The 25629-nt window shown below is 40.2% G+C and overlaps 1 protein-coding gene across 3 annotated transcripts in view; it reads right to left on the reverse strand.

The window, feature by feature from the left end:
• Positions 1–373: 373 nt before the first annotated feature.
• The window catches only part of samd12 (sterile alpha motif domain containing 12), a 127695-nt gene continuing 102439 nt past the window's right edge, over positions 374–25629 (reverse strand). For 2 of the 3 annotated variants that reach the window (XM_017703105.2, XM_017703104.2), the window contains exon 5: positions 5364–5495. In XM_017703105.2, the coding sequence (XP_017558594.1) occupies positions 5473–5495 (23 nt within the window). In that variant the 3' untranslated portion in view covers positions 5364–5472. Of the gene's footprint in view, positions 5496–25629 lie in introns of all 3 variants that reach the window. The other variant, XM_017703103.2, reaches the window with a different exon arrangement.

Below are 25629 nucleotides of genomic sequence, written 5' to 3' on the forward strand. Positions count from 1 at the left end.
GAAGGCAGCGCTACAGAACCGAGTTGAAGACAATATCTCTTCATGATAAAAAGCCCTTTGTCCACCAATTGATGTTATGTAAAAATACAATGTGGGCCACTGCTCTACATTTACGTCATGGCTACTCCTCCTACTTCCAACCCGTCTACTCACACAGCACCTCCTCTTCCCTTTTTGCTTTATGTGAAGAGACGCACGCAGTGCACAATGAAAAACTCATCGAATGTGGAGTGGACAAGCACATCAAACATTTATACCTAATTAACATGTGATTAAAGGCAGACAGCAGCTGTGAGACCACTCTCCACAGTCCACAGTCCAGCCTCAGCATCTGCTCAGCAAAATACACTCACAAAACAAGACACAGGTAGGCCAGGGCCTCAGATATATTAATATATTTATTATAATTTATTAGACATTTTCACACTTTATAATCGATATCCATGTTTAGGCACGCTATACGGAGATGGAGAAAAGGTCAGGGCTGTGAAGGTTTGATCAGCATGCTTGTCTCGTACACAACAGGAGAAAAGAACATATGCTACCATAGTGAAGGAGATCAGAGCAGTTATTGTCAACCATGTTGTGGTGAGTCTGCAGTCTTATGCATGGATATCGCATCAGAGAGTACAAACGTATTAGCACAGTATAAGTATGGTTATGTAGGAAAAAAGTACATGTTTGTATGCATGTATGGATGCGAGCATGCATGTATAAGTGTGGATGTCCTGTCCCTGTGTATATACGTTTGTTCAGGTCTTCTGTGAGGACTGCTCTGCCCTAGACATCACCCAAATCAAGGAGACGGATGAGCTGACACTTTTCTAACTCACTTGCTGATGTGCTACTGTACACTACTGTTCAAATGTTGAGAATCACTTGACTTATGACTAATTTTTGTTAAGTGCTGGCCCTCTTGTTACAAGATCACAAACTTGATGACTGATGTCCAAAGCCCCTTTCAGACCTGCACTTTTACCTGAGAGTTTAAAGATAATTAAATTAAAGAAGGGGTTAAGTGTGAGGTGTTGGTGCTGAAATCGCTGTAAAACTGACACAGCAACTGATCACCATGAGACCTAGAAAATTACAGATAAATTATATATTATTACCAAAACTGATATATTTCTGGGAAATGCAGCAACAGCTACACTACAGCCAGTAGGTGTAAAATGGAATCATTCTGTGACTATTTTATTTGCACTGTTAAATATTTTGGTTAGTTTTGTGAGTGAAAAAAAGTTTGTGTAATGCTCCAGTAAAACATTTATGAATGTCATGGGGGTTTGTTTTTGAAATTATTCAGATTTAGAAATTAAAGGAGCTGTTTTTCATTCTTGCTGAGGACGTCACTGTATACTGAGAAAGCGTATACAGTTCAAGGCCCATGTGTCAAACACAAGGCCCGTGACAGTCCCACTTGGCCTGCAAAATTATTTTAGGTTTCTATTCTTATTAGTTAATTTCACCCTCATATGCACTATAGTCCCCAGCATGCCCTGCAACAAAGTGTGTGTTTTGACCCCAACAACATCATCTATGGGTCAGCAGTTAAACAAAAAGAGAAGACACCTGGTGTTTAGTTCAACGGGCAGTTTTTTAAAAAAAAAATACCTAAAACAATTTATTTTTATTTAGAATTATATTTGAATATGTATTCAATGCCTATTTGCTGTTGCAGTTTTGGTATATTTTGAAAAAATAACAGATTGTTCGGGCAAAATGTTAAGTAAAAATTAAATAAAAACCCAGCTGGCACCCAGATTTTTAATATGGCCCTTTCAGTGGTTGAGTTTGACACCCTTGGATTAAGGGGTGCAAAGGCAAAGCGTTAACATCACTGATAAAAATATCCCAGTACAGAGCATATGAGAGTATAACTGTCTTCCAATGGATGGTCCTCACTCCCCCTATTACTCAGCAAGATGCCAGCCAACATGGGCGTCTGTTCATTGAAATTACAGATCTGGCAGTTACAGTTCTCATCCAATTATTTTGAGCTGTACAATGATGTTATGTTAGAAAACATGTGGTGGCTCTTCATGCAGCTTAGAAGAGGCATGTGTTAGCCTTCAACCTCACAGTTTGGGAGCATCATGTGACAGGAAAAATCTAGCTAGCAGTGGGAATTAAATTGTGTTTGTACATAGAAAAATTGTTATCATACATGCAGTAACAACTTACATAGTATATATTCAAAACTGGACACCAGGGGTATTTTAGATGTTTTATTCAACATTCCAAGTGTTTTAGGAACATAATTATTAACTGATAAATAATAAAGCATAATTATATATTTACAAATCTTTTGTCAATGATTACCTCCAGATCTGATCATTTCTGAATAATGTGGCATTCATATTAATTTTATTGTTACATTCATTCAATGCTATTCTAACTTCATTTGTCATTTCAGAATCATATATGGTCTGTTCATCGTTCCAAAAACAATTTTTTAATTATTTCTGTATTATTTGAAACCTGTGTAGTTGCACAATCATATTAGAATCATTTTATATGTGTACCTGGAATGAAATTGGATCATTGAAATTGATATAGAAATGTTTGAATGTTGATTCCAAATTTTTGAACAGTAGTGTGATGCAACAGCACAGCAGCAGTACCACAGATACAGCCATCTATATCCCATCTACATCAGTAGAGCTTTGCATTCAAGAGGAGAGCTGTTTTTGGAGACTAATATTAGACTAATATTATATGAATAGGACAGACCTGATCCTAGATCAGCTCTCTTCCTCTAAGATCTGTGGCCTGGAGCCCATACATCATTAGAGTGAATTTGCCCGAGGCAGAAGAACATCAAGGTACACAGACATGAGCACTTGGAGGTATATCGCTTGTTAATTAAACTTGTATCATTTGCTCTTAGGCTCAGACTCTCATCCCAATCCAAGGTAAATGTCCATGATTCTATGGTGTAGCCATCTTTAACAACTTGAGGCAAAGGGTCTAACATATCTGTGGGATGTGCAACTGAAGGCAAACTGTTTAGTTTGTGTTCTGTGTTGCGTTCTGTCCTTCTAGAGTGTGGGCCCTTTCAAAAGTTCAACACTGAAGAATATCTTGACTACCATCTTTCCTATTTTGACATTTTGCAATATCATGGAACATTAAGTGTCAAATTTCCCAGTGGTCATCAAATTTCCTTTCCTCAAACGGTTCCCCTTCCATAAGCATGCAACAGAAAAAAAGCAAAAACAGAACCAAAACAGAAGAGTCACAATTTGTCACTGTGAAATGGTTGCAAATGCCCCAGAAACACCAAAACTCTGAACATTTAGTTTAATGTTTAATATTTAGTGTGAGTAATTCTGTAAATGGAAATAGTCTTTTGAAGAACTTCAGCGCTATGCTCAATGTACCACAGTTTCATAAGCTTCAGATCTAAGGTTGCTCTGTAAGGAAACTTCCTCAGTGCAGAGAGAAAGTGTCTCTGATACTTCAATATTCCAAAGTCACAGTACATTTAGAGTTAATTCTGCATTCCTTGTTAGTCATTAACAAGGATTAGAGGCCAACATTAATTATTAACATTAATAATTAGTGACAGCTAAATAAATATGACTATATCTAAAAAATGCCCTTGAACTTATATGACTCCTGTGTAACAGGTCCTGAAACAGTCTCTGTAGCTCTCTACAGTCAGAAGAGCAATTATATGCTTCTCTTACCGCTATATCACTACATACCACATCAATAATCACAAAGCTAGTGGCGCCCTTCTGTGTAGCAGTGATGCCGAGGCTTCATCCAGCCATGAAATGGTAGCTCTTGGCTTAATTGGAACATGCCTTCCCCATGTGCATCTCAGTTGCAGCACTTTTCTTGTAAACCATGGGTTAGCTAACACGAGATACAGTCTAATCGATAACATTCAATCTGCTACAGATTCCCATCTTGCAACATGAATCGACTTCATGCACCCTTCAATTTCACATGCCACCCTCGGCCTTCAACACAAACGGGAACTGTTCGTTTAGATCAATTCCTAATTTCCTTCTTCTGCTTCACTGGAAGGCTAGTGATATGTATCATGCTACAGTTGTGAGAGTGTGGTTAGTTTGTTTTTTTTGTAAGCTACTGGACGACTTATGCTTTAAGACAAAGGTGACAATGACCAAGCAATGCCAAGATTAGTCCACTTGACCCAGCTGTTCCATGTGCTTCATAGTAATAAAGATAACAGTGTATGGCCATAATCACACGACAGTGACAACTCAAGAAAGCTCAGCAGACAGGTAACGATACTCCCCTTGGTAGATATCTCGAACCTCTTTTCTTCTATACACAGGTCTTCCTTTTCTAGATGTTTATAATCATATCTTAATAATGTTATTTCATATCTAGTTTTTTTCTTTTTCGTGGCAACATCAAGAGTTAGAGGAGGGAGGTCTAATCTTCTGCGGAACACACCCATCCTTCCTTCAAGAGAATTACTGGCCATTTTCCAATGATTTACAATGGATACAGTTCCAATGGAAGTTTCCACTTCAGGTCCCATTCAGGTCAGTTCCCATGGAGGTCACGCATGTCAAATTGTCTTCATTTCAGGAGATCAGAGTATACAATTTCTACTCCAGTGCTGAAAGTAGATGGGGTTGGGGTGTAGCGCCCCCTGTGGCAGGGTGGGGTGGTCTGTCGCTTTAAGACACCTGGTCAAAGTCACAGTGCAGTTCAGACTGAGGGAGAGACTAGTGGGGGACTTGGTGCTGTGATAGAGGAACGTCATGGGAGTGCGATCACGGGGACAAAGAACCAGAACCAAGAGATGAGTCGTTAAACGAGGCAACAACAGACAGTTCACACGACAGAAGGAGACAGCAGACTGAAACACAGGGGGAGGAGGGAGGGTTAGATAATACACAGATGTGCAAAATGCAATTCTTACGTAGTTCTTCCGCTGTCATGTAGAGAGGTGAAGAGGAAGTCACAGGAACAGGATAAGAAAGTGAGAAAAAGAGACACAGGAATAGACAAAAAAAGAAAAAAGAAAAGACGCCAGAACTCAAACATTAGGAGATCTAGTGTGTGGCAGAATATCATGCTGTGTAACTAACAGGTTCTATACAGGTTACTGTCAGGAAGAGGAAGGTTGAAGTGCTACATTTGATGAGATTACATACAGTGAGTGGGGCTACTCTGGCAGTTAGTCTCATGATATCCTGTTCAGACATGTAGAAGATCCGTGGTCCACATCCTAGAAGTTCTTCTCGGTGGAGGAAGAAGAATGCAGTAGAGAAGCCTTGAGGGGTTGGTCTTGGGGGAGTTGAGGAGAGACAAAAGGAGAGAAGAGGAGGTGACAAAAGTGTAGATCAGGTCTGGGAGAGGAGCTGAAGAGAAGGGTTCAGGAGAGCCTGGTGTGGTCTGGGAGGCTGGTACGTGTGCTGCTGACATTTGAGAAGATGGTCATAGGGTCATGTGGTGGCTGGTGGGTCTCCAGGAATGCTCACGTTATGGAGAACTCTCCAGAGAGGCTGCAGAGAAGGACAGAGAAAGAGAGAGGTGGGGAGGAGAGGACATGGGGATGGGGTGGGAGGGAGAAGGATGGAAAGGGAAAAAGAAAGTAAAAAAAATGAGGAATGAGGGGGAAAAGCGAGCGCGAAAGAGTGTGAGAGAAATGACATGAGGGATTGAGGGAGATCGAGCGGAAGGAAGGAAATTAAATGAAAAATAACAAATACAATTTGAGGAAATGGAAGAGGTAAAAATGAACATGGGCAGGGAAGCAGAAAGCAAAGGACAAGACATTTAAAAAACAAATGTCGAAGGGAAGAATTTAGCCAGATTAAAAATAAAAAAAAGACAGAGGAGGAGGAAACAATAAGAGGAGGGAGAAGAGGAGAAAGAACACAAGTTGAAAATGGTGGTTAAAGTGGTATATCAATAAAAACATGGTTTAGCTCTAACATAATAAGACAGTGAAGGGTCCCACAGTATCTATATATATATGTCAGTGAACTGGCACCCCACTAACTCATCTGCCCTGACAGAGACAGAAAGAGAGAGAGCAAACATTATGCCTCTGACATGTCCCGACATGCAACGTGTGACGTGCGGGATCACAACACGACTGGCTCAAGACATATCTGACACTCAGCAGTCGACAAGTGCAGTTAGATCTAACAGGAAAACACCAGGCATATCAATCTGTATTGAACGAATCACAGCTAAAGTGGTCAGCATCATAAATCTGTACTTACTCAACATACTAAATCACAATCTCCATCTCTTGGAGGACCTTATTAGAGTGTATACACTCGAAGAACATGCATTGCCTCCTGGCGGGTATCTGAAATTCATTATCATGGAGCGCCTTGACAAGCTGTCAACGCAATGCAGGGCCTCCATCTCAAGCAGATGCACAGGCGCTGTTGTTGAGTGGGGAGTATGAATGGCTGACTCTGGAAGCTTGGAGGATGAACCATAAAGTGGCTATTTTTTTCTGGAGATTCTGAATCAAGATCAAGAATTTTCATTTACTTTGCCAGAAGAAGCACCAACATGACAGCTACCATACGTGCACACGCACATGCTTTGTCAGGTCAATTGTTGGGAGAAGTGTTTTAAGCACAATCCCCTGAGGCCTAAAAGTAGTAAATGGAGAGTTTTTGGGAAACTTGCTGTTAGGCAGAACAAAAATAACCCATCCTTATGCTTACCGTCAGTAGGAGTTTAAGGGTTTTAAAACAGTGGGCCTCCATGACACCCTGACGTTAAGAAACCACAACTAGAATCAAAATTTCCAATGTATATGAACCACACCTAACTACCCACCATTCATGAGACTCTGAGAAATATAGCCATTACTTTGACAATTAATCGAGTTTTGCTTGTTTTGTTAAGGCCAAACAATAAAAATGGCCATATTCATTGTTATACGTTGTAGGTGAATCATTCACTAAAGCCTAACTCAATATTACTGGAGTAGCCTGTTAACCTTTTGCTTTCTACCACGCTGCTCAGCCTGGACTAAAACAAAACCTTCATAAACACTTTTAATTCACATGCACACAATTTGCAACATTAAACATTTAATGCAATTTGTGACTACAACCTGAGAAGCATTAGTGCTATCCAGCTGGTGTGGGTTTTTCATTCACACTGCAACTGCTAATTACTTAACCAATCCATCAAGAACATAAATCTTTCTTTTTTTATTATCTAATAGATTTTAATAAAGTAATAAGGACAGCCTATTAATTTCCCTCTAAATCTCCATAAAAATACAAAATCAAGTGAGCCATTCTTGGGCAGTTGCCCTCTTCTCTTTGATTAACCATCCCAGAGCCAAACGAACGGCAACACTATGAGTATAGGTCAGAGAACGCTCTTGATTCTCCTTCACCCCACTGACTCATCCTCAAACAATGTGATTTACTCACAATGGAACACAGAAAGAATGCACACAGTTCATATGCTACACATGACATGACTGCGTTGTTTCCTTTCCAAACAAAGGATGTTTATCATTGTTACCTTCCCTTGACGCAATTTATAGTGCAATAAAAGATGACGAAGATAGAGTGTTAGATCTTTTTATCTCTTCCTGCTCCATACTGCCTCGGTGGAAATGATAGATTGGATTCAAATGAATTACAGATGAGCAGCCCAGAGAGAGAGAGAGAGATAGAGACAGAGAGAGAGAGAGAGAGAGAGAGATCCTGGAGAGAGCTCTAGTGGAGAAGGAGCTGGAGGCTACCTATGCATTCATAATCAGTTCGTACCTCTCCCATTGAATTCCAGCTCAGCCCCTGACTGTTCCAAGCTTCTCTCTGCCTAAAACAGCCCAAAGCCCTTTGAGCTCCATCATGACTGACAGCTTTGCCTTTGTAGTGGCTGAGGAGCTTGCTGATTGGATGACTCGCAAGGATTTTTGGTGACTCTGATCTACTGTGGCTTCTGTTTTGGCAAATGACCTGCGGCTACGTTTGAGAACTCTGAAGGAGGATAGTCTCTGCTCTCTCTTTCTTGATTTACTTGAATCGATTAGAAATGGCAGGTGAGGTGAGGTCGTGCATGTTTGGTAGTGAGTGCTGAAGGTACTTGCTTGCCACCCATTCATGTAGTGAACTTCTAAGGAAATAAACGTACCAGCGAGGAAAAAAACCCACAAACCGCCATGGAGTTTCAGAGATGTGTGGGCTCACTGAACGTCAACTATTATGTATGTTTAAAAATGGCGATTAGATGGAAGACTATGTAAGAAGTGACAAGGTGCAGTTATTTATTCACCACAGCAGTGCTCCGAAGTGGGCTGTTCTTGAATTTATTACCACAGAATGTGTCCACACCAAAACACGGCAGTGGGTCTATTTCAGAACCCACATGTGAGTTCAGAGCATTGTTAGGTTTTAAGCCACTGCTCAGTTCTCACAAGCTTAAAAACACTGCTGGATATTTCTCATAGACCACACATAAGAGCATAGTTTTGGATCTGCTGCTTGTAGCCTGTCAGCATACGTACACAGCTTAAATAGGTCGTCCTGTTCCCCCACACTTTTAGTTCCTGCCCTGATTTCTGATAACAAACAAAAGAGGGAAGTTTTTCAAACAAAACTGCTCATCAGCATAACCCACAGAGGTTAAGTAAATAGGCCTATTTATGCAGACAGAGTCGTCTGCTCTTTGTTCTGACTCTCATCATTGACGCTCCCATTTGTCGCGTTTGCTTCCTCCCCTCCCGCTCCCTCTCTTCCTCCCTGGCTGTGCCGAGTATAGAAGAGGCATGAGGAGAGGGACTGTGGAGAAAGGAGGCAGACAACAGCTGGTTTAGGCACAGCATCATCCCTACATACCTCTTGAGCTGGTTCCCCTGCTGACTGCAGGAAGAGCTGTTGAATATATCACTTGAAACAGCATCCTAATACGCTTTTAAAACATTCAACATTTGACAATTAAACTCTCTTCTTGGTTTAATCAGAGTCAGATGAATTCATCGATTACGTTTTTGACCATGCATAGTGTGAAGAGCCACTTAGCTGAACATACCCCATTAAACCTATTTCATATTCTAAGCAATAGACTATTTAACAGCTCGAGTCAAATGATAGCGGTTTCTGATGATTAAAAATGATTATAATAATTAGATTACATAATGCAGCTGTTAAGTCATTATGCAATTGTTTTTTTTAATCTGACATACTTTCACTGAACCTGCATATTCTATTTATCTACAGAGCGTTTTAGTCCATGATAAACCTCTGAGGATGAGAGCTGTGGTGGGTAACAGAATCCCACCACTAAGGACCCTCAATAAAATGAACAAAATTAATATAAGACTGAAAGCTTTATTGTGCTGTGTCCAGACATTCCACAGAACTGGTTGAGGAGATGAGCTAGGCAGATGCTAAATGTGCTAAGCTAAACAGCTCTTATGCTGTACTGATAGAAGAGAAGGAACAAAAGCCTTTGATGTGGAAATGCTGTGGACTTCTAGGGGTTAACTGCACTCTTTACACTGTGGGTATGAGTAAACGTGTAGTGTGTATAATTAGCAGGGCTGTCAAATGCTTAAAATAATTATTTGCAATTAATCGCATTCTTTTGAGCAGTTATTTGTGAATAATTGCATTTGTCTTATCTGCTCAAATTTGTAAGAAAGAAAAACCAAAAATCTATATTTACAAAATATGCTTCATATAAACATACTTAGTACTTTCAATTATTCATTAATATTATTTTCAATCAACCTGAACATTAAAATCACAGAATTAGGGTGAACGCAGTTGAGTTTTCATCACCAATTGTCCAGTCAGTGCTTGCAATACCTCTGAAACTGTAGTGCTCTTGCTCATTTTGTGAAATCTTATTTTGAGAAGAACTCCAGCATTCTGCTTTTCTTTAACTTTTGTCAGTTTGCTGGTCACTTGCTTAGTTCTCCCAAGATCAATGTTCAGTGTAGCCTGCTGAATTACTGATATCTTGTTTTGGTGTAAATGATACTTCGGACTCGATGTACTACAGTGATAAATAAACTCACGGCATGGCAGTAGCTGGGAGTAATTATGGTTGTATCAAGAGAGCAATCAATGAAACATCATTTAAAACCTGTATTTGAACAAGATGGCTACAGTCACAAAGCCAGCCAGAAACATACAGTGCACAAGCACCTGCCTGGAACTACAGATGTTTGAAGGGTCAAAGCATTAAAATTATCGCTTTATTTATGCATCAACTTTGACATCACTAATGATAAGCCCTATTTATTAAATATAACATCCTACACTACATTGCCAAAGGTATTCACTCACGGATCCAAATAATTGAATTCAGGTGTTCCAATCACTTCCATGGCCACAGGTGTATAAAACCAAGCCCCTAGGCCTGCAGACTGCTTCTACAGACATTAGTGAAAGAATGAAGCTCTTGGAGTTCAGTGAATTCCAGCGTGGTACCGTAATAGGATGCCACCTGTGCAACAAGTCCAGTCGTGAAATTTCCTCACTACTAAATATTCCACAGTCAACAGTCAGTGGTATTATAACAAAGTGGAAGCGACTGGGAACGACAGCAACTCAGCCTTGAAGTGGCAGCCCAAGTAAAATGACAGAGTGGGGTCAGCGGATGCTGAGGCGCATAGTGTGCAGAAGTCACCAACTTTCTGCAGTTAATTGCTCCAAACTTCATGAGGCCTTCAGATCAGCTCAAGAACAGTGTAGAAAGCTTCATGGAATGGGTTTCCATGGCCGAGCAGCTGCATCCAAGCCTTACATCACCAAGTGCAATGCAAAACGTGGAATGCAGTGGAGACGTGTTCTCTGGAGTGATGAATCGCGCTTCTCCGATGGATGAGTCTGGGTTTGGCGGTTGCCAGGAGAAAGATACTTGTCTGACTGCATTGTGCCAAGTTTAAAGTTTGGTGGAGGGGGGATTATGGTGTGGGGTTGTCTTTCAGGAGTTGGGCTCGGCCCCTTAGTTCCAGTGAAAGGAACTCCTAATGCTTCAGCTTTATGCTCCCAACTTTGTGGCAACAGTTTGGGGATGGCCTCTTCCTGTTCCAACATGTCTACGCACAAGCGCACAAAGCATGAGGCATAAATACATGGAAGACTGAGTTTGGTGTGGCAGAACTTGACTGGGTTGCAAAGAGTCCGGACCTCAACCTGACACAACACCTTTGGGATGAATTACAGCGGAGGCTGTGAGCGAGGCCTTTCGCCCAACATCAGTGTCTGACCTCACAAATGTGCTTCTGGAAAAATGGTCAAAAATTCCCATAAACACACTCCTAAACCTTGTGGAAAGGCTTCCAGGAAGAATTGAAGCTGCTTTGGCTGCAAAGGGTGGGCTGACATCATATTAAACCCTACGGATTAAGAATGGGATGTCACTCAATTTCATATGCATGTGAAGGTTGACGAGAGAATACATACATAATATAAATATAGTGTATGTTCTCTATGTACCTATTAATAAGTGCATTCATTACAGAATTAAGAAATTACTAAGGAAAGAGGTTAAACAGGCAAAAATGTTGAGCTTTCCCTTTAAAACTAATTAATTTATTCAACAGCTCTTCACACAGTTGGCAGGGGAGCTCAGCATAAGAGGCAGGTCTTAACCAGCTGTTCTCTGTACCTTTTCTGCACTCTGTTTATGCTCTCTTAAACTAAGCATAGCTGGGGAGAGTGGTCCTGATAGGGATGATCGAATGGGAGGCAGAAAAGGACAACATTCTGGTTAAATCAAGAATTAAAGTACACTGGATAGGCATGGCTGGAAGGTTGCACTCGTGGCTAGGATAAATTTGCACTCATTCACAACCAAGTAAAAACAAAATCATTGTGACGATGCAACTGCAACTGCATCATGAATCAGTCTGACTCACCTGTTTTCACTGTAAACACAAACAAAACAAAGAGAGAAAAATAAAACACAATGCTCAGGGAGATCAGAGTGGAAGAAGCTGGAATTAACTCTGACAAAGAGGAACCTCGCCTTCCTTCTGCGATGTATTGGTGCAGTGCTGGCTGTAGCCTCAGAATCAACGGTGCACTGAGCCAGGCTGAGCTTGACACTGATAAATACCTGAGGAACTGGTCCCACTCGAAAAAACACTTTCTCTCCAATCATTAACCTTGTAAAACCTAACCTCCAGCCTATGATTAACGACACTCCATTATAGCCCTATTAGCTACCATTATTAGAGGCTGTATTGTACATACAAATACAACTTTGGCAAAAGAGGAAGAAGACTCATGTAGGTGTTAGCTGGATGCACTTTGCAGCACCTTATATACTGAAGAGGAATCATTCTGTCGACAGTAACTTAAGAAGTTTGCATTTTATCTTTTAGTAGTTAACCAATTAACTGTTATTGTGCTCTTGCACTTCTCAGGGTGCTAATATTTATAACTCTGAATACATTTAGCACTAGAGGGAATTTTACAATATGGCCTCAAAAGAAAAGAGTATTAAAAGATAGAACACAAGAGCACGCAGAGAAGGATAAAGAGAAAGAGGAAAAGCGCAAGTGAGAGAGAGAGAGCGGGAGAGAGAGAGAGATTGAGCGAGAGAGCACACAGATGAGGGGAGGGCTGTATTCCCTAATGTGGTTCTGGGTGTAGGCTCTCAGCTCCTGCTCAGAGGATTACTGCATTTACACTTCAGCTTAAAAATAGCCCCCGTGATAATTTATTTAGCCTGAGCACGCCTGCCTGCATTGTGCTCCTGGAGAATGGTTTCCTCTGCCCAAGGCATGATAACCTTCCCAGTACCGCACATCTCCTGTCACCCTACCTCAAACACTCTCCACCCAACCCCCAGAAAGCATGCAACTGCAACTATCGCCACCTCTTTTCCTCTTAATCACGTTATGCCAAAACCACCACTTCATCAAAGCCTGGTAGGGATCTGGAAGAGTGAAAAAACAGCATTCAGGCTTGCCCTTGAGGTTTGTCCCTCTGTTGTTCTCAATCTCTGCAGCTGAGAAATAAAGAAATAAATAAAGCATTGAGGAGTTTGATAAGAAAAAGAATGAGGTCCACAGCTCCCCAGAAATGAGTCCATGGAAAACTTCGAACTTGTCAGCAGCAATTACAGCAGACATTGATAAGAGGTGTAGCCAGTAGCACTCCTTGCAAGGTTGGAGGAAGGCCTGTGGTGCAATGTGGAGAAAGACGGGCAGAGCTAATAGTGAGGTGCTGAAGCTCATTAGCCTTTCATTGGTGGGGAAGAACTCTCAAAAGAGCTCTAAAATGTGACAACTCGACACTTTCAGTTGCTATGATCCATGTCGGCCAGGAAATGGGTCCAGGAAGGAATCCTAATGTTTTGACTCAGCGCTTTATCTCCATAACCTTGAGATTCATTGGTGAATAATGACTCTCCTTCGTGAGTTGACATTGCTCATATGGGAAAAAGATATTGTATTTTTTTTCCGCTGGCACCAACAAAGTGCTGGTGCTTAGCTTAGTGAGGATGCTAAATTTTGTATTCTGTGACATAAAATGGAAGTGCAGATGGTGTACATAATGTGTAGGCTAATAAAGAGGCGGAGAATATAAAAAGCTATGAAGTTCAAGACAACAAGGAAATTTACAAACTTGGAGCCGTGCCTTATTGCGCAGTACATAGTCATGACATTTCCTTGACCTTGCTATAAAACAACAGAAGTCTTTTCAATTACTCTTGATAGTGCTATTCTTTGATATAACTTCAAAACAGATGTAATCAGCAACTGTTCCCATAATGGAATTAAACCTCATTCACAAACTATACACAGAACTCATAAGCATTTAAAGTGGGTCATGATCATATATGAGTCAGAGATAAAAGTGCTTCGTGTGATCAGCCATTCATTTTGACAGTAAACAGCCGGCCTTAAACGCCTTCACAGCTCCACAATATGTTAGTAGATGTGATGGTGAATTTCTAACGGCTAATGGAGCTTGTGGAAGACTGGGAGATTGGGTGTGGACTCGAAAACGGCGCCAAGTTAAGAGCATTAAAGAAATCAGATTGAGTGCTTTGGACTTGAAACACAAACTTTTCTCAAGCTGCACTGCTCTTTTCCCTCCAGAGCTCTGCACGGCCCAGTGCTTCATGGGGAAATGAATTCTACAGTAAAGTAATTAAATCAGAAATCAATTCAACAAACAATTAGTCTGGGAGAGGAGAGTTCCTCCATGAGTGTGGGTGTTGGGATGTAGGCTGACTCATTTTGGCTGATTACAAACATGCTTTCTTTCCTTTTTTCCCCCCTTTGGCTTGTTTTTCAAGAGGCAGGAAATTCTACTCAGGGCATGTCTGGGCTTAATTACCCAGGTTCTGGAAGGAAGGTCTGTACTAAAGTTACAGAAAAGCAGAATGGGAAAACAGATGGAGGATAAGGTAATATTCCAGTCACACCTCCAGTAATATTCCAGTAACATGATCAATAACTGGATGACAATGGTCAACAGTCATGTGCTTAGTTTGGCTTTTGTAAATCAGCCCCTTGTATGTATGTCACAGTGTAAGGTGCAAAAATAGAAACAGTAAAAGGCACCAAAGGTCAAGCTCCAAGTGTGGTTACTTGAGGCTGCGTGCCCTTCTGACTGGCATCAGCATCAGCATCCATCATATTCTATACATTATGAATCATATTAGCAACTGTAGGCTATGTAGGTCGCATCAGAAAAGGGTGTTTGCCAAGCAACTAAATGATAAATATTAATAACAAGAGTGCATGGGGACTCTGGGGAGTGCATGTCGCCATGACGACTCGCTTCCTTCCATCGCTGGCATGTTATCCCCTCGTCAGCTCTCATCAGTAAAGAAACCGTCGAAACAAACCTGCCAACTGATTAGCCAAGCAGCAAAAAGTTAAGCTCTTTGAAGTGTTCTTCAAACAAAAGACAAGGCCAGTTCAGAGAGGGCGACGACACTGCTTAAACAGGTATGAACGTAGACTGCGCATTCGCTGATGACTAATGGGCAACCGTTCATGTTCCCATAAAATGTGTCGCCTGATCAAACACCCACTCCTCACTGAATCATGGAGGGATACATCTGTCCTGTGAGCTCAGTCCTGCCTTTCTCAGCCCACAGCCAATCAGAGTGCACAAATTGTAAGCTCAGCAAATACGGATGTGCTCACTGCACAGACCTCTTGCTGAAGACGTGCTCGGGAAATGGTGCATCTGACTGTGGCAGCGGGATTAAGGTGAGACTCAACAGAAATGAGTCACTCACAGCAAAAGACTGCGATACAATGACACGAAGTGGGGAATGATAGAAGCATAAAGGAAACGACAGGAAAGGGCGAGAGAGAGAAAAGGCTCCGTCCTTGTTATCTGTTACAATTCAAACTTTTCTGCTGGGAGCTCTGGGAGGGCTCAATGAAGCAGTGACATAGTTGCAAATCAGTTTTCTCCTAAAGCACATATAATAATCATTCCTTTTATGGGAAAGGGGATTGCCCACATTTTTCTCTCTCGCTGCAATTATATTAGGAAAGAAAAAAGAAAAAAAAGAAAACAAAGAGGAAATGATTCAGAGAATCATTACCCTAACCCATTCTTCAAAAAGGAATCCTAGGAGCAAAAGAGCCCAAGAAATAAGCTGACTCGTTCTCAGAACTGGACTCAAGTCTGTAACTCAACCAATCGCAGCAGATCTGCTGGACGTGGGAGGGGAGAAATTTGTTTACACAGCTCTGTCTAATGCAGTGTCAACAGACTTCAACTGTATGAAGAGATCTCAAGGAGAAAGCTGTAGGAAAAACAGCCTCAGTCTCCAGTAGCGTTCAAACCAGTAGCGTTCATTGCTTTTATGAATTCAGTGCAACTTTTTCCTAAAGACACTTGTTAATTTAGCAGATTTGACTATTTTTCTAAAGACATGTCAACAGGTAAGCAAACACAGAGAAGCACTCTGCTGTCATGGTAAAGTTGCTGCTTAGTGACATCCACAGCTACACTGGTTAACACAGCTACAACTTTAGCTGCAGATTTATTTCTGGTTGCTGTATCCATCCCTGCGGCTGTTGATGCCAAATCCCAGGGAAAGCGTAAAATGTAAAATATTTCTATAATTCTAGAAATCAGTGTCACATTAAAACTTAAGCAAATGTAAAAAAAAGAAAAGATGGAAACATAATTAACCACAGCTTAAAAACCACTGATCAGACCCATCACAGAACTGTCTGGGCGTGGTCCTTATGCTCTAATGAAGCAGAACCAAACACAACAATGCGAGCGGGGAGGAATTGGTGAAGTGGCGTGCAGGTGGTGTTGTAGATCCTGCAGTGTTCATGGCTTAGCAAAACATCCAGCTTTTACATCTTAAAGAAGGTAAGATTCTTACTCACTTTACTGGATGTGCATCCAGGCGTAATGTCGTATGTGAAGAGGCTGGATACAAGTGAGTTACTTTTAGAGGCGTCAGATTTAACTGATTCCAAAAACTGATTAACAGATGTGACAAAAGCAGAAATCTTCATGGATAACAGAAATAAAAACACAAAAAACAAGAGAGTTCAAAATAGAACTTAACATAGAGGAGGAAAAATTTTAACTCAACAAAATAGAAAGGAAGAAAATATGGACTAGAAGCCAAACAGAAGTGATAGTCACAAAGGGAAATGCAAGACACTAAGCAAACACAAAGCTGTAGATACACTGAAAACAAAGCAGAACCACCTGGAGCTAATAATGCGAGGGTGATACAGACAACACACAGGTGAGACAAATAACAAGAAGGTAGGACAAGGGAGAAGACAGAAGCAAAGCACATGGCTAGGCACAAGTGACAGACTAGACTAGGGCAGGAAAAGAAAAGGGCAGAGACAGACCAGGGAACCCACAGCACTAAGGAATGTTGCCATGTCCAGCTGAATGGAGGAACAAATGAACAGAGGGACTGATGAACTGATGAATGAATGAACTGATGAGGCCGACAAATGACCTAGTCTATTATGCTTGCTAAGTTAGCTTTTGTTCATCATTAACTTTACCTTGGTACATTTTACTGACTTAGAGAGGCTGTGGGGGGACACAGTTAAGCTGCAAAGGTGGGATAAACCACATTAGCTCTGAATTTGGTGAGGACATCAAATCAAATCAAATTTTCTGTATAGCGCTTTTTACAACGGATGTTGTCACAAAGAAGCTTCACAGAATTCCATTAAAGACAAAGTTTTAACATGAAATGTAAAACCCCCAGGTGAGCAAGCCAGGGGCGACAGTGGCAAGGAAAAACTCCCTCAGAGCTCAGGAAGAAACCTTGGGTAAACCAAGGCTCAAAGGGGTGGGGGGGTGGGGGGGGGGCTATCCTCCTCTGGTCAAACTACTAACAAATTATAGAAAAAAAAAAAGAGGACCCTATACATCACAAAAGTTACTGGTTATGTATGTAAAAGTACTAGCAATATGAAATAGTAATTAGACATATGTGCTTTGGTTAAATTTTTTGCATATGCCTTTTGCACATGCCAATAAACCCACAGGACCTCAATATCTCAAAAAAAAAAAAAATTATATATATATATTGCTGTTGTCAGAAGAAAACCTCTTATCTCCAAATTGGTAACTTTACAGTAGAAGGTTAAAGCCTACTTTACTTTCAATGTAAGTTAGTGGAACCAGAATTCTTTCATTTTGGGTAATTTCTTTTAGTCCATTCATCATTAAGTGTACACTCAGTATAAAGGGCAACATATACTTTCATATTATGTCAAAAACTGGAAAATGTCAAAAATGGAGATAGAAGGTTTTCTTCTGACAATACCAATATGTATCAACTGATATATCAGTCTCCAGAGACTTTGAGTTTCTGGGTCTTGAAGCTGAACCTCTTCTCGGCCCATCTAAAAGCTCCTGCACTTTCCAGGTTGGATGCTAGCCGCCTGGATGCAGACGCTGGCACCGCTGTATGCCAGAGGATGTAGGCTACCAGAGCTGGTGCATCAGGCATGCTGATACAGTGCTGGAACACCCTCCTGCTAATCATTTCTGACATAAAAAAGCAGCAGCACACAACACACCATCCCTATTAGCTGCAGAACCAAGAAAAACAACTCTATAAGCCTGACAGTGGAAAGTAAAACAGTGCCAATACTGCATTTGTGGATTTTTAAGACTTGGTGCTGGTCTGTGGAGGTGCACATGCGAGCGTGTCTGTGAGCATGTGCACTGCATCTTGATCTATACATAGTGTGTCTATTTCATCTAGTTTACACTCCGGCTCTCAGCGTTTCTTTTTTTTTTCCCCAGATGCATCAAACTGAGGTGAAGACGGGCTGTCACACACCACGGGAGCGGAAGAAAATGACAGGATTTCATTCTTCATTAAGGGAGGAGAAAATGAGTTTGTCTTCACGGCTCGCTGAAGTGCAGGTTCGCAACAGTCTGCTGTATGCACGGTGGCAAGCAGACTCCCACTCATTTTAATGACATTTACAGAGGAAAGAAGCACATGCCAAAAAATGAGAGCAAATTAGAAAATGAGTTGGGATCTTGATGAATGTAATTTGATAAATGGTTATTACCATTTCACTTCAATTCATGCAAAAAGGTGCTTTTTGAGATTCAATCCCAGTAGCTAAAAACAAAACAATAAAATCCACACCAGATAATCATTAAGGCCACATCATTGTCATGTTTTAAACATAATGCTATTTCTGAATAGCGCAAAAATTAAGATCTTGAATTGCAGGCTTCTTATTCAATTATTATTTTATTCAGACACTACTATGAAACATTCTGTTACTATTATGAATCTAATATGACTTATGGCCCATTAATTAATTACTCTCTGATTGATTTCAAGATATGGACATTTTATCTCCATTTTCTAAATATTGAGAGATAAATAAAACTGAAGAAATGTCTATGTAAAATCATTTGTGAAGTGTAATGGATAGAAAGGCAATGTTAGGACACACCCACATTTATTACTACTTAAAATAACTAACATTAGAATCAGGTGCAACACATCAGCACATCTCTAGTGAGGATTCTGGAGGAGCCCATCTTATTTACACCTCAGACATTTAGCTTGGTTTGCACTTGAGCGTTGAAGTGATTGGTATCACCATGGCCAGATCCAATCAGCTCTCTGAGGCCTTCGAGAGGACGTCTGTAGATGCATACTAGTTTGGGAAGTAACAGGTACATGCATCTTCCATCAGAAAGAGACTGCACAAGTTTGATTTTCACGTGAAGTGTGCAAGGAAGAAACCCTTGCTGTGACTAAAGCTTGCCAGCAAACACCTGGACACAGACCAGGACTTCTGGAATAATGTGCTGTGGACAGATGAATTTTTTTTTTTTTAAATATTTGGGTACAGTAACAGATGACATGTTTGGCACAAACCAACCACAACATTTCAGCATCAGAACTTTATACCATCTATGAAGCATGAAGATAGAAATGTCATGGTTTGGGGCTTCTCTCTACAGTATCCACCATGAATTCTCTATTGTATCAGAGGGTGCTTGAGGAAAACGTGAGACCATCCATCCAAAAACTGAAGCTGAAGCGAAGGCTGACCATGTAACATTATAACGTTTTTATTACAACTATATTAGGTTAGAATTTTGATTAATCCAGTTATTTAATATGCCCATAATTAACATTAAACACACACACATACACACACACATACGCACGCACACACACACACACACACACACACACACACACACACACACACACACACACACACACACACATCATCTATAATGTTTCCTAATATAAGCGATTTCTCCTTTCAAACATAAAACACCAACAAATATGCTAGACATAACAAAAGGGCTTTCACAAAGGTCATATAGCACCAAACCAAATCTGCAAATCAGATACACTCTTTAGCATAAAAGAAACAATAAAAGAATAACATATTAACAAAACTTATGTGGCAGTCCAAGAATTGTTATGGGGATAAGTTGACTCAAAACGATAAATAAAAAAAGCTCAGTTTTCAGTGGCCTAAAATGTTGCTTTTGTGTGGCGGGAGACCAAAAAAAAAAAGAAAAACAACCTGTTTTCAAAATATATCGTTAACCATGGTAATAAAATAGCATAATTTAGTCCCACAGGAAACCATATTTTTAAACGATGTTAAAGCAGAGCCAGTTAACTGCACAGTACTGCCCGTTGTACTGGCTGCAGCGACTGTTATAATTAAAAGAAGTGATTCATTAAACCTGCGCTGTGCTGTTTTCTTGTAGAGCATTCTGGCAGTGGGAAGCATGTATAATCTTCCTAGATGCCACGGAAGCCTGTGATTGGGTTGTAATAAGATAGAAAAAACAATGATAACGATAACGAAATGATAATATTTTCCTTTATAACGTTCTTTTCGTTTCGACTCAAGTTTAATATCATCAATGAGTAGATTCTTTGTTTTGCTGACGTTATCAGTGGAGAAATGAAAAACCCTTTAGCAAGATTAACACTCACTCTAACTTTTACAATCTTCTGTCCAGCATGCAGTATAAGCAAAATGTGTGGTAGGAGCAATTTCTTTCAATCAGGCCCCTGCTAGCAAGCCTAACAAAAGCCTTTAGAAAGCTGCAAGGTAAAAAACAGCCCTCCATTCCTCTGAATGGCACATTAATGACAGTACCAACTAATATTTTCATGCATTCCATGGACAGAGGACACAGCTGGTGGATGCAGCTAGTAAGTTATTTCATTAGAATACCAGCATGACAGCTGCTGACAAAGCAGAACCATGGATGGGTGATACACAATAACACGTCATACATAAAGATTTACATACGAAGAAACCTATTTGCAGATCTGAAAGCTAGCATGGTCAGGCTTCAGTAATGACTGCCACGGCTGGATATCTTAATCAGTGCATGGGCAGGATGGAGGAGGTTGCTGGGACAAGTGTTTAGGAGAAGGAAGTTTGGTTTTTTCCCCCACAGTCTGATGTTAAACGTCTAAGCCACCGGTTTCTCTACCCAACCTGCAATTAGAGCGTCACTTCAGGACAACCCAGTTACTGAGTCAAACCATGCTTCAGATGGCAGTGCTGAGATCTCGCTGCGGGCCGAACACTTGTTGACGTTTATAGTCGACAGGCGACGGTAAACGGGGTTGTTTGCATCAGCTGCTGGCGAACACCTTTTACGTGCACATACCACACATTAATAGAGGTTAAACAGTGAAAATGGTTTACACAGACATCTGGGAAATGCTCAGGCACCAGAGGAATCCATGGCTTGTAAGGCAGGACACATGAGAGAGGACAGAGGCATTCTGTGAATTCTGATACTGAACTCAGCAGACGTTATTTTCCCCTTGATTCCCACTAAACGGCAATGTTTCTGTGACTCCTTTGGGGCTATAATTCCTTTGGGATTTTATGATGTCCATGACTTTTCTTTGCTGGGTTTATCTAAGCATCATATAGTTTATGAGATTGCCGCTTACCCCAGTAGGAGGAGAAGGAAAAGTCGTATCTTAACAAAATATCCTGGGTTAACCCTGTCTTGAGCATAATGAACAGTACATTTGGGATAAAAGCAGAGTATGACCCATAGCCTATATATTCCACAGCTGTAATCAGTTTTCAGGGCATTAAAATATGCATATGCACACTCAAGCATTCTTCCTTTCAACAACAGCAGGCTGATTTGTTTTTAATACATACAAAACAGTCCTGCGGTTTCAGGCAATATTCATACAACAGGGTTAAAATGGCACAAATTTGTTTTGTTTTTTTTCACCCTAATGTGACACAGATCTGATTTCTTCAGAGCAGTACAAACACAAAATCTCATCTTTTCAAATTAGATCTGAGACACTTTCAAATGTATTTGATACATTTCGATACATGGCCATTCTGAACTGTTAGACTGGAATTCATGTTTTTTAATTGACTCTGCATGTTGTTTGTAGCAACAGATATATGCATCGCTTATAAACATGAATGTGACATGCCAAAGAAATGATTCAGTGAGAAATAAATTTGAGTGCTCCGATGACATTATTCAAACATTCTCAGGATGCTTCTTTTCATGTTGTCTATGGAGCAAAGTGCACCACAACTGAAAAGCATTCTTTTAAGCCAGCACAGTGTGCTTCATATTTTCAAACCGCATGTTTTATCTCTTTCTGCAGACGTCCTAGTGCTGTGCTGGCAGAATGGAAATCAATTTGGCTTTTTTATTCCCTTAACATAATAAAATATTTTACAACTTTGTAATCAGATGAACTAAATGTTGAGTCTCTTTGTTGAGCTGCTAGCAAGCAATGGTGGGTGAAAGGGGAGAGGAGAGAACCCCCAGCTAAAAAAAACACCTCTACACTAAGACATCTGTGCCAAGATTTCTTGACATCAAATAATCCTGTACAACTGCTATGATAAAAAAATAGCATTAGAACACAATTAAAACCACTTTTATAGATGTTGACTTGCTTGCTCAACTACAAAAACTTAGGATTTTGTAAATAATACACATTTCCATAAGTATATTCCATAAATTTTACTAAGAACAAAAATCCATTATAGTTCAACAGAGAGACGTCCAAAACAGACAGAAATTGCATTTAATAGCTACTATGCAAAGGAAAATTGGAAAACTATTTGAGCTCCTATGAAAGGTGTTGTATGTCAACTTTCTTATTTTGTGTTTTGCTTTTGAAATATTATGTATTTTACTGATTATTATACACCATTTTCAAAATGTACTTTACTTTTAATACTTTTGAATCAAATGCACCAACTGTGAGTAAGACACATGTTCTGCTTCTTTTTAGGCATAGGACATGGGGTAACTTGTAGGTGCTATCTGATCGTCACATTATAGTATTTCGCCTCACTTCAAATGTAGACAATTAACATATCTAAAGTTTGCTTCTTTAGTTTTGCAGGGAGCTAAAAGGCGAATGTAACTAAAAAAGTCTGTATTTCCCAGAATCTTTTTGGTCACATAAACTTCTAACGTATTTGCCTTGTAGTAAAGGGGAAAATTGTGTAAATTTGATTTTTCCTTTCACCCTCTAGGGTCCATGAATGTGCCTATGCTTCAAATTTCATGCTTTAATATATGTTTCTCAATCTTTGTGATAATTCAGTGCAGAAATACGCTTTAAACCTTTCCTGAATCTGCAGAGTCACCCTTTCAATTCCAACTTATTACAAGATCACACATGACGCTCATCTGGAGTTATGAGGCTATGAATGAGGGCTGAAATACATGTCCTCTAACTCTCATTGTGTGTACTTGGTGGATTTGTGTGTCTCTTTACATTTTGTGTGAAACTGACCAATGGAAATTATGACAAATTAAAGAAATACTCTTTTAATCAGTAATAAATAGATTAGATATTGAATAAGACTGACTTCTCTCACAGAAAGCTAATATTTGAAAATAATAGGCTACAAGTCTTGGTGAACTTTTGAATTCACATGGAAAGTTATATAAGATGACCTTGTCCTGACAGAATGGCCTGGTACATGCAGGATAAGACCAGTTTTTAAAAAAGGATTTTCTATATATTTTGATTTAAGGATGTAGCGTGCTTTGCTGTTTTTAGCTCATAAACTGATCAGAACTTTTTTTTAGCACATTGAGATTCGCATCCTCTGGGGGCAGGATGTTAAGAAGGACGAATAGTAAATTTATGGCTGTGTGCTAAAGACACGTGTAAAGACACGTGCTAAACCCCCATTTGAACCCCCCCCCCCCCTCCCCTCCCCTTTGGCAACCTGGTGCCAAAGTGGGGAGGGGGGTGGCTCACCTCAAGACAGACCTACTTTGACCCAGAGGTCTGAAGACTTTCTTTTTATTTTGACTAACAGTTTAAGGGCAACTTAAAGGAACTTCATGCCACCCCTTCATAAACGTCCTGAAGAGACCTTTGGACATATCTGAAGTAAATATTGGGATACCGATAAATTGAGATTTTTGAAAATTCCTTTCCCTCTCTCTCACACACATACATCTCACCTTCACCACAAAGAGAGACATCTAGCCTAAAACAAAGGCCAAAGATGGCCCACCAATCAACCCTGGGTGAGGCGACTGTTGAGACCTCACGAATCCCCGAGCAGACCCCTGGTGTGGCCAGATATTCGTAAGTGCATTCCTTCAGTCTCGTAAATTTTAGGTCCGTGCAGAGACTGGGCTCCTGAGAGCCCTGCTTTCTGGCAAATTATAAGCAATGTGATCTTTAATCAAGTATCAATCAAATGCCTTTCTTTTATCAAAGTGTGAAGAACATTGTCACTGTTAACATGTTGCCTTGTCAGACATGATTCGATTAATCCCTGCCAAAGGGAATTAATACCAAACTCTCTACACTAAACTCTTTTATATTATAGTAGTTATTTTCTTGATTCTTGAATTGTAACCTTTCTTCAGTGATCTGGGTTATTGTGTTAAAATCTTTGATCATTCGCAACTATGTTCATTTCCCCCATTTTATTCATTTGCCTTTTCTTTTGTTTGAGAAACATGTGTTGAGAAAACATCCATATGTTTCGTAATCACAGTTAATCTTATATATATGCTTTTCTTGCAAGTCTTCTTGTAGGGTTATTAGAAGTAGGGTGATCAAGTTTGTAGCTTGTGTGACTGTGTATACTTTAATCACAGAGTGATGTGTACCCATTCATTTAAGCATTGTTTAGAAATAGTAGTGTGACGTATAACCTCAAAACTGTCTTAACAATTTAATGCGTTGGTCTAAGTAGTTCCTACTTCTTATATGACTAGAATGGTTAAGGATTCAACTAATTGTATGTAACCATATTATGGTATACGTTTAGGTATAATAATCTGTAAGATCCATAATTATTTGTAATAGTCACTATGGAAAAAATAATGTTTAATATGTGAAATTGCATGCTTCTAAGTTTCTTTTACTTAAGTGTAATCACACCCAGAATCTCCAAAGGATTATGTGACACTTGAGCAGCATTCATAGAAATTGCATATTCATTATATGCAAACTAACAAACCAACCAAAACCTTTTCCCCGCCTTAGCTCTGCCTTAGCTCAAAGTTCTCAGAAAAAAGCTGTCAAAGTTCTTTCTTTAAAGCCAGCAAGGAGGAGAATGAGAACAAGTAACAGAAAGAGAGGGAAAGTTGGCCCTGATTGGAGCAAGACAGCCAAAATGTAACCTTAACGAAAATCCAAGTAAAGAAGCCCACTCTCCTCTTTTTGCACTTTAGCTAAGTTCTGCAGATCTGAAATGTTAGTTGTTTGTCGTGTATCTTAGTTCGTTTTGTTTCATATACTCAGCGGTCTTAAAGTGTTGTAACTATAAGGTTAGACTACTGAAGAGCTGCATCTAGCTGCGTTTGTTTCCCAAGTTTCATTAATCTGTTGTCTAATTGGCAACAATAGGCTGCTCTGAACCTAGTTTTAGAACAGAAACAGAAGCAAAACAGTGTGCTGACTAAAATCCACATCAAGAGCCTGCTCTGACCACTGCCTGCCTCTAGACCCTTCCTAGCCTGTGTGAGCAACGACTTCTATTCTTCACCATGGCACGCGCATCAACCCAGATCTGAGGCTTCCAGCAGCTTTGACTTTTGACCTGTGGACCCTTCTCCAGCCCATACCAGCAGCGACCTCTCTTCCTTTTGCTTTCTTTATTGACACTTTGGCCAGCTTTACACTAGAGATAGGGTTGTTCTGCTCGCTGCTCAAAAGCCACATAAT

Source organism: Pygocentrus nattereri, chromosome 27, assembly GCF_015220715.1.
Source record: "Pygocentrus nattereri isolate fPygNat1 chromosome 27, fPygNat1.pri, whole genome shotgun sequence".
In the NCBI taxonomy this organism is placed as follows: domain Eukaryota; kingdom Metazoa; phylum Chordata; class Actinopteri; order Characiformes; family Serrasalmidae; genus Pygocentrus; species Pygocentrus nattereri.